This window comes from Hetaerina americana, unplaced genomic scaffold, assembly GCF_022747635.1.
Source record: "Hetaerina americana unplaced genomic scaffold, ioHetAmer1.1.p SCAF_13, whole genome shotgun sequence".
In the NCBI taxonomy this organism is placed as follows: Eukaryota; Metazoa; Arthropoda; class Insecta; order Odonata; family Calopterygidae; genus Hetaerina; species Hetaerina americana.
Window position 1 is genome coordinate 5,836,275 of NW_027286403.1, and position 10,199 is coordinate 5,846,473.

The window sequence follows — 10,199 nt, forward strand, 5'->3', positions numbered from 1 at the left end:
ATTTTACTTCTGAGCTTGTCATATGATTATTTTTCACAGTTAATTTTATAACATATTAAGTGAATCCTGCCATCTTAAGTAAGTTTGCAGTATTTAACCCATCTATTAATATTCACCCATTTCACCAGGTCCACATGAAAAGCTGTTGATCATGGATTTAAGTCCATCCTCCCACAAAAAATTTTCAACATTTTTTGGGAAGAAAATAACTTCCGTAAATTGTATTCCAAAACATTCAGTCAGGCAGGCCACTTAGAATATGTTATGCTGTGCAACACCCCATATAAAAACTGTAATTAAATCCAGTGTCAGCATATAGGTACATTTTTTCACCACAAATTTAAATTTCTATACCCTTATTGTTATAATCCAAACTGGGGGTCTGTAGAGGCAGCCAAGCTAATGTTACTGTTAGCATTGTAATGGCCAAACAAATGGCATAAAACACTTCAGCCAGCCTATGAAGCCAGGGTTCTCAAAGCAATTCATTGTTTCCAAAGGCTAAAGGCAGTAGAGCTTGTACTTGAAGTGTATGATGTAATTCAAAATGAAATGCTTTAGAATGCTTTATGTTTGGCAGAATGTAATCACTGGAGAATTAATGAATGCCACTGCTTCATTTTGTCCTTTCTCCTTTCCTCTATTCCTGCACAACATGATATCTTATGCTAGAAATGGCCTTTCAAAATTACATTTAACATGAACAATTGTGCTGCCAGTGCTTTGCTCTTTTGGAAGTAGTTTTGCTATCATCTTTTAATCACCCATCATAAGGGATGTTTAAAAGCTTCATTCCAATGAATTTCTAAGTGAACCATTGAAAATTATAGAAAATGAATGTAACTAACAAAGATTAACTACCTGAAATTACAAAATTGGCTGCATACATGCAAAATTTGTTTGATGCCAAATTCCTATGGCAGAAAAAATAATAATTGTGTTTGGTGTTCCCATATAATGTCAAACGCAAAATGGGGCAACATATGACAATGAATGTTGCCAAATGATCATAAATGCCTAGAAAATAATATTCCATAGATCACACATCTAGTGGTAGCATAAACTCAGAATGTAATGGATAAAGTATATCACTGCAAAGGAACTTTTAAAAAAATGCACACAATAATAGTATTTGGAGAATTATTTCGGAAGTCACTGAATTAAATATCTACATGAAGTAACATTCTATTACATGTTGCTTCAAAATGAGAGTTGACGAAACAAGGACAAGTTTAGCTAAACTCAGACACCTACAAAAAAGATATACAACCAATATAATTGCCCAGCATGGCCATTTGATTGCACTACAAAGAAAAAGTTTCATACTTCATTGCAGCTACTTTATTGATGTATGCATCTGGTTCCATCATTATTATATGTTACTTATGACTATTATTAATCAACTGCTATGAATTAGAAACTGAGCCTAAACACAATCTTACATTTACAAAGTAGGAAATGTGAACAAAGTAACAGACTCCTAATATAGAACTTTAATTATATATAGAATGGCAATAAAAGCTAACTTTATTCAATGTATATTATCATATGTGTAGTTAAAAAATATCTATTTCAATTGCAAGGATCAAAGCAGAGGAAACTCATATCATTATGTCCTTCTCACTATTAGGTCTCCTCTACATTCCTCAGGACTTCAGAAAAAAATCACTTAAATACCAAGTAAAGAAGTTTATTATTATGACTCAATTCACATTACATTTTTTTTTAATGCGTAATATTTACTTGTGATGTGGGGCTAAATGATAATCATCTTTACTTAGTTCTCTTGTAGCTATGAATTATGCAGTTCACATGTTTGAGTCCGAAGTTACATTTTTAAACATAAAATTCGAATGTATATATTGCTCCAAGTCTCGGATTTGTTATTTTCAAAAAGACTGGAAATAGCATTAACTTCACTCTTACATGCATAGATTATGCCTGATTCTTGTGTTATTAATGTGCCACTATAACGCCATAACATTAATCACACTAAGTAGTAAAAATAAGTATTCCTACTCCTTAAAAAGTAAAAGTGTCTCATTGATTCCCCCCAAAATAACTGATACATCCAGCAGCATAGGAATTAACTTTCACAAAGGAAATCCTACTTTTATATTAATTCTAAAACTTGTGGATGTTTAGACTCATTATTAATTGCTGTAATTTCACTGTAGCATCTTTAATTGAATATACTCTTATATGACAATCTGCCAGGCAAAAGCATCTATATTTATACAATATACTGCAATAGGAAACCATATTGGTATCAACATTAGTATGTGATAATAAACTTCTAATTGTCCAACTACGATGAATTATTATACAATTTCCATTATTGACAAAAGACCTGTGTTCGCCATTATCTACCTACATGAGTTTGGTTTTCGAAAAAATAGGTAAAATGATTGTCTGCAGTGGCGTTGTACCATGTTACAAATATGCTTACTCCATGGATAGGTCTTCCCTGAGTCACATGTCGTCAAACTTTATCAAATACAAGCTAATGAAGAATGTTTTTATATAAAAAATTGTCTGATTTTTTTATTTAAATTTTTCTTTAGAAGAGAATCATTTAGCTTTCAATTTGAGAATTGTTTACTGTTAAAAAATCCCATTTTGCACATCCCTACTCATTAGACAATTAACTACAAAATTTTCATAGTATATTTCATCTTAATCAGATGAGTTGCAGTTCACGTCATTTCTCATATAGTTTGAGATGTTTCTAGATTATGTTCATAGGATTTCAACAGATGAGAATCAAAATCTATCACCAAATTATTAGAAAGCATTTCGTTTAATTAATGGTATGGTTGCTCAAGGCCACAATCTTTAGAGCCAAAGGTTATGATCCTTAGGCCACAATCTATGGTCTCAGAGATTTTATGGCCTTAGGCAATAGTTTCAGCTATTGATACCATGGTCATTCTAGATATTTAATATTCAGTTTATTTAATTAATTTCAAGCCACCCTGCGAACTGGGTCGATTAATTTAAACAATAGATATTCAATCAGAATTCAAAGGAATTTCTTTTAATTGCTAAGAACAACAACACAAATTGCTATTTTTATATTGCTTTATAACATAATTTTTTTATAATATTTTTATTTTCTTTTTATATTGTTTTGTAATAACTTGCATTGCATTCAGAAATCGAAGCATTCTTTCTTGGACTTGAATTGAAGCCAATAGGTAATCTTTTCAATAAAAATAAATTGCAAAAACATCTGCTTGTGGTATTTATTTTACTTCTTTGCAATAGCTTTAAAGCAAAGACTAATAACATAGTAACAACTGTTGAGAAGATGTTGCATATTCTCACCCCACATTATTTCTTTTGAGCATTTTTTCTGCTGGTATTGAGAACATGTCGTCTATGCAAACAATCATTAATTTAAAGCAGTTAGCGATCGAAATGGTGTGGTGGCTTTCCACATGTACAGGCTTTCCACCATGAGGGCTGGGGTTCGAATCCTGAAGGCGGCATATATTTTTCAGTGGTCCGTCCCGATCCCTACATGAGGTGCTTTGTGGAGAGCACTTTGAGAGAGTAGGATGTCTGTCAAATGGGACGCTAAACTGCGGACCCCTTGGCGCCTTTTGACAAGAGCAGGCTAATGCTGATGCCAGGTTTCTCTCAACCCTTCCATTCGCATCCATCCCTAATGGCGCAAATGACCTTAGCTGTCAGTCGCCTCTGCTAAAACTACTACTTAAAGCAGTTTCTAAAAACAGAAACCTTAGCTTGGCAAGCTATACACATCCACAAAGTAATAAACTACTCTCACTAGATGTTCACAAGGATTTCAACCATATATATTGTATTTTTTATCTGCCCAGATAAGTCTCCAAAATCTCAATCAAACAATCTTAACTGAAAGCAAACTTCTGTTTCCAATAATGGACAAAGTGCTTATAAAAATTCTTTCGTTATTCTCAAAAAATTTCAAGCTATTTTTGTAGAAAATAGTTAACTTTCAACAAAAGTTTTATCACAGAATGTTAGAAAAGGTTTCTATTTCACTAATCATAAAATATTGGAATGGATTGATACTGGACTCAGTTCATGCCTACTCTCACATATCTAAAAACGAATAAGAATTAGGTTTGCAAGATACTGAAAATAATAATGCTAAAGGATGACATTAGGACAATTTTAACAAGAAATTAGAATCAAATGAATCTAGTAAATTAGGAGTAAAAAACCACCACTGTAGACACCCAATTAATGCAATAAAGAAGGTAAGATTTGTGATTAACAGAAGCACTGTAGATTCTAGGCCAATATTAAATAATGGCATTCAACAAACACCACAACTCAGAATACCAATATGAAATACATGCATTAGGTGATCAGTAAAATATGTCTAAAATATATCACAGTGGAAAATATTAATATTTAACTGCTAAATAGTAACTTTCATTATGATGGTCATATCAAATAAAAATAGTGCATTCTCAATTTCAGTGGAAGCTCTTCCTTACTAGCACCATCCATCAGAAAAATGTTGGCAGATCATGTAAGAGTAGGTAGGATATGAAAATAGCTTATAAAAATTATGCACTTGAAAAATACTCAAAATACAAAACATTAAGTAAAAATAAAGTTTTACTTCATTGTTAAAACTTAACTTTCACTTTTTTTTACTTCTGACTCAAAAAGGTATCCAGTTAAAATCTAGCTACTTAGCATGCATGGTGGAAGACAACATTTAATTGCATACTCTTGAATGATAACCTCATTTTTTAGTAAAAAATAATATATAAAAGGGATTGTACTTTCAACCCAAAACACATGGCAGCAACATATTCCACCAAATGCTGTCTCCAAGGTAACTCAGATGCCATACCAACACCTATGAACTATTATTGCTCACTATATGTGTGTCAAGCATTAAAAATTCTGCTTAATAGAATACAACCTAAAATTCTCCACTCAACATTAGCCCTAAACTAAATTAATATTTAACAAAAATGGTACAACTCTGTTTACTGCTGCCTGGAAATCATCATTTGAACAACATTTCCTGTTTGAGTTAATATGCTGACAGCCTGGTCATGTTCAAGTTTGGTAAAATCAATTCCATCAACCTCCAAAATCTTATCGCCAGGAATAAGAGATCCACTTGCTGGCCCACTGGGATGAATTTTAGTGATGTAAATACCCTGAAAAACGATCAACAATGATTATAGCTCTCCAGAGTAAAAGTAATGATATCTACAGAGATTACATTCTGCCAAACATAAAACATTTAAAGCATTTCATTTTGAGCGACATCATACACTTTTAATTTCAACTATGACGGTAAATTCAAAAGGATAAATATTACAGTTTATAATAACCTTCACAATCTTAAAAGAAAAAAATTTTGCCCAAATGTGGGAAAGTTGAAAAAAATTATAATAACAAGTACATGACCTGACATTAATGATTAAAACACCACCAACTGGTTTCTATTTGCTGGTTCAATTTTTTGTTCAACCTTTCCAATAAGACATAGAGCTTAAGCTTGATTACTGATGCCTTGAGATTCTTCATAAGTTTCTTAAAACTGGCCATTTTGCAAAGGGGACAGCCTTCATAGCTCCCATTCTGAAGGTAGGATTTCTACCCACCACCTTTGGATTAGTAGTGACCTAACCAAAACTTCCGACAGCACGTTGGGCAAACTACAACATGTTGGGCAAACTCAGAAACCTGGGTATTGAAGGTAAACCCCCTAACTGAATTATAACCAACCTCAATGATAGAAAACATGATAATTTAACATCTTCATCATTCCACAACTGGTATTATCCCAAAAAAAGTGCACCTGACGCTACAGAACTACAAATTAGGGAAAAGTAGCCATATTAACAAATTACACCTCGAATAAAGCTGTTTAAAGGTATGCAATGCAGCAGAATGTTATAAAAGAAAACAAAGAGTTTATTTTCAACACACTCAACTACTTCTTTATGACTTCCTTTTAGCCTTCTGAAATTTTGTTAGCAACTGCAAAGTAACATTGATGTTTTAACCCAACTACTTTTTGGTACAGACTGCAATAAACTTCTGGGGGTAATTTACATTTCAATCCAATGAAACATTTGGTAATGTAAATTTATATACTGATTATCTTCATTCAAAATTTTCAAATTTGAATTGCAGCACCAATTGTAACATGAAAGTAGTAAGGTTTGTTACACATTTTATGCTATAAAATATTTGAGGGTCTCCCTTTGGTACTTACACTATCTTGCTTATCAGGAGAGTTATTTGGATGATGACCCCCAGCTATACTGAAGCCTAACCCTGGATTTTTGTGTATACTCACAGGAAACTGAAATAAGAAAAACTAGTTCAGATGTATTTGGGAGGAAGGGTACGGATAGAAAGTAATTGCATTTTCCACTCACAACCATAGCATTTTTGTGCAGTCCAAACATCCAACTTTTTAATGGTTTACTTTGAGGGCTCACTGGTATTCTGCTTTTATTGGGCCCATCTGCGACTGGTGAAGTTTCTGATCGAGCAGAGTGTGGCATAGGAATCTTTGAAGAGCTAACTGCAATCTTCTGAGGTTTATCTACTGAATCAGATCCTTTCGGAGGAGGAGATTTACCATTACTCCCAACAGCAGGCTGAGTAGTTGCCCCAGCGAGTTGTGGAATTTTTGAATGTGGTGATGTTGATGCGGCAGGCCTAGGTTGTTGAGATGGACTAGTTTCTACAGTTGGTGAAGTAGGTGGAGAGGAGATAACTCCAGTCCTGCTGCTTCCATACATAGGTGAAGGGATACTGCTTTTCTTTGCCATTGAAAACCCAGGTGATGGCATTTTAGAGGTAAAAGATGGCAAAGGACTTGTTCGCTGCCAACTCTGTGTGGTTTTGGGAGATTGTATACCACTTACAGAGGGAATTCTAGAAGGAGATATACTGCAAAAAAAAGCATTTGAGACCGGTTGATAAGCAATTTACAAATAATTGCATGATAACTTATGACATTATTCTAAGCATGTCCTGAAATTTTTAAACCAAAATTAGTCAAGTAATAAAGAACTGAGTTAATGGAAAACTTATTTGCCACAGACAGTGTTTTTACTCTACCAAAAAAGTAGAGTTTTTAGATTTGCTGCAACTACATAAACTTGAAAGGGTAGAAAGAAATAGACCAATTTCATTCAGGGAAAAATTTGCATTACCCTAAATTAAAGTTGCATTAAAATAATAAAAACTATCACAATATAAGGAGAATTGTCAAAGAAGCTCATCATAGGATGTCTAGCCCAAGTGTTAAAGATTAACAGAACAGAGTGTTCAACTATCATAATTCAAAGTGAAATACCATGAATTCCAATCTTGTCGTCATGGATTATCATCACTGTCAAAATGAACTGTATCACCCAAGTCATGCCTACAGCAAATTTCATAAACATGGGATGGAATGCAGAGGATTTTGCTCGAAACATTTTCGGGCAATAGATGACAACACTTAATACATTTATTCTATATAAAGCGGCCATGTGATCTTCTCCATGGATGCCCGACGATTATTGTGCTAAAAAACACATCTCAAGGGAAATGCAACAACAGAATTTGGTCTGCCTCTAGACTTTACCTGAGCTTGTGAGAATAGTGTAGCCACTAATTTTATGGATTCCTAATCCTGTATTTCTTCCAATTTTTCTATCATGCTTGCCATTATTTTTCCCGATTTTTGTTCAGACTGTTTACAATTCAGTTAGTTATTTACATGTAGAATTGCTTGGTATGCTACTAATGATGGTCTGAAACTATAGTTTCAGTTTTTGCCACGGTGTGCCTCTGCAACAGACTGTGACTCCCAAGAATTGATCTCACAATCAAAAGGAATGCCATTCTCATCAGGAATGCCCAATTCCAATATTATAATTCTGATTTGCATTAATCCCATACCATATTAAGATGATAACAATTACATTACATCGGGAAAATACAGAGCCACTCCAAATAGGCATTAAAATAAACCTAAATTAGATATCAGATTTGTACAAAAAATCAATTATAACAACAATTACTTTATTGATTAAAGAATTTGCATTCCTTAAGATTATTTTGACTTAAAATTGAAAGCAACTGTGTTGACCACCAAGTTATTTGGTAGAAATCAAAACAAATTGCTCATCTAAGCAAATCAAGCACTGAACTGTGTAGACCCCAAGGTTCATTCCAAATACTATGCTACTATAAGCATTGAAATATATCTATCACTCCAACTTAATTTTAATTCAAGCAATATCTCAACACTATGGCATTGTTTTTTAGTCTATCAGTGGGAGTTAAAAAAATCAATTTCAGAGCTCACAATTGTATCTCCACATGTGTATTGAATTTATTAAACAATGCCTTATTTCACAACCCATTATTATTACTTTCACATTGTTGCAGTCAATAGGGAGAGAATTGAGCAGATGACTTGAAAGGTTGGAGTTCAACCTTTGTTGATGTCTCTGGACACCCTAAGCACTATGATTATCTGGGTTTAAATATAATATCTAGGAAAGTATACATGGAACAAGAAAAAATCAGGTCATACTATTCCATACACGTGCTATTAAGTGCAATAGGGCTTCATAAAAGATAAGCTCCATCAACCAAATATAATCTTTGGGCACAGGAATGAAATTTTAATATATAAAATAAGAAGCATATAAGACATAAGCATACCTGGTATTCTCTGGGCTGTTGCTGGAGCTATGAGAGTTATTCATAGGAGTGGCCAAGTCTTGTGTACCATCAATATTACTGTTCTGAGCTGGCATAGCATTAACCCTTTGAGGTGTGGGTGCAATAAGATGAGTTCCAGCAGAAGGCTTATCTTGAGTGAAATTTGGTGGCTTTCCAAGTGACATTTCCCTAATTTCTTCATTTGCTGAACGTGGAATGATCTTAGTCTTGGACACAGGTATTCTACTGCCACCCATTATGGTCTTAGGGGAGTCATTCACCACATCTGGAACATAACTACCTTTCCTCTCCATAAAATCATGAGTCACGGAGCTAGAAACTATATCTAAGGATTCCGAATTAGAGAGGGGAGAAACTTCAGGAGAAACATTGGGGATCACTGCAGGGGAACTATCACAGGGGATGTGATGCTCATCTTCTTCAGATATGCTGCCTTTCAAGGAGTTACCATGGATGTATGGCTCGCAATTATTAGAGTAATCATCCCCACTCAACCTAGATGCAACGGAGGGAACCCTTTTTTCATGGTTAACAAGTATCACATCCTCCTCTCCAGGATGTTCTCTTCCATCAGAGGGTGAATCAAGAGAAGGTGATGTTTGGATACTTGATATGCCTGAAACATTTGGGTACAAACTCGCGGTCAATTTGTTTGAGTCAGTTATATGACTTGGTGAAGATAAACTAGTGAGCCGCTCTGATTGAGGTAAGAGAGCCTTAAGTGGTGTTTCCTCTACAGTCATGCCCAATTCATTCAGGCTTGCTTCAACTCTTTCACTCAATTCTTCTAGGTCATCCTTGACTGGGTCTTCCTCTCTTGGCACTAGGGAAGGATAGACATATTTTAATTAAAGAAATTATAATTTAAAATGTATTCAGTGGTGATCACCACAATTTAACAGAAAAAGTTCTAAAATGCGGACAATATTATGATCATAACGAAGAGCTCTTTTCCATCCTTATTGAAAAGCAGCACATGATAGTGAGGACTATTAATAATGTGAACTCCTAAATTTAATTAATATATTACAATTATGGCCATGTGATAATTATTTTTACATAACCAAAAAAATTTTGTGAATATTTAGTCGTGAAAATACAGCATTAAGGAACATAACAGTTTCAGGTTTAACTAAGTGGAATTCCTTCATTATGAGGGTAAAAGAGAAACTTTACACTTCGACGATAAAATTATTGTGGAAGCGTAAAGTTTCTCTTTTACCTGCATAATAGCATTAAGGAAGTAGTTTTTAGCAATAATTACAAGCTCAATGGATATCAAGAGCAGAAATAGCTTAAAATAAGAAGATGTTTATGATGAATAGGCAACTCCTATGCTCCATGAAGGTATGACTGCAAGCAAGAAAGCAGTTTATGAAAAAAACTCAGGTAGAGTGTCACATTGTATGGGTACTATGGACAGATACAGGAAAATAGAGCCATTCAAAACTTGGAGCTGGAAGCAAATGCTAACATGTAAATGA

The 10,199-nt window shown here is 34.0% G+C and overlaps 1 protein-coding gene across 1 annotated transcript in view; it reads right to left on the reverse strand.

The window, feature by feature from the left end:
- Positions 1-4,604: 4,604 nt before the first annotated feature.
- Lap1 (leucine rich repeat containing protein 7 lap1) overlaps positions 4,605-10,199 on the reverse strand; it is a 60,217-nt gene continuing 54,622 nt past the window's right edge. Inside the window, exons 14-17 of the mRNA XM_071583174.1 lie at positions 8,695-9,538; positions 6,405-6,924; positions 6,239-6,328; positions 4,605-5,171 (exon numbers count right to left, since the gene is read on the reverse strand). Of these exons, the coding sequence (XP_071439275.1) occupies positions 4,995-5,171; positions 6,239-6,328; positions 6,405-6,924; positions 8,695-9,538 (1,631 nt within the window). The 3' untranslated portion in view covers positions 4,605-4,994. The remainder of the gene's footprint in view (positions 5,172-6,238; positions 6,329-6,404; positions 6,925-8,694; positions 9,539-10,199) is intronic.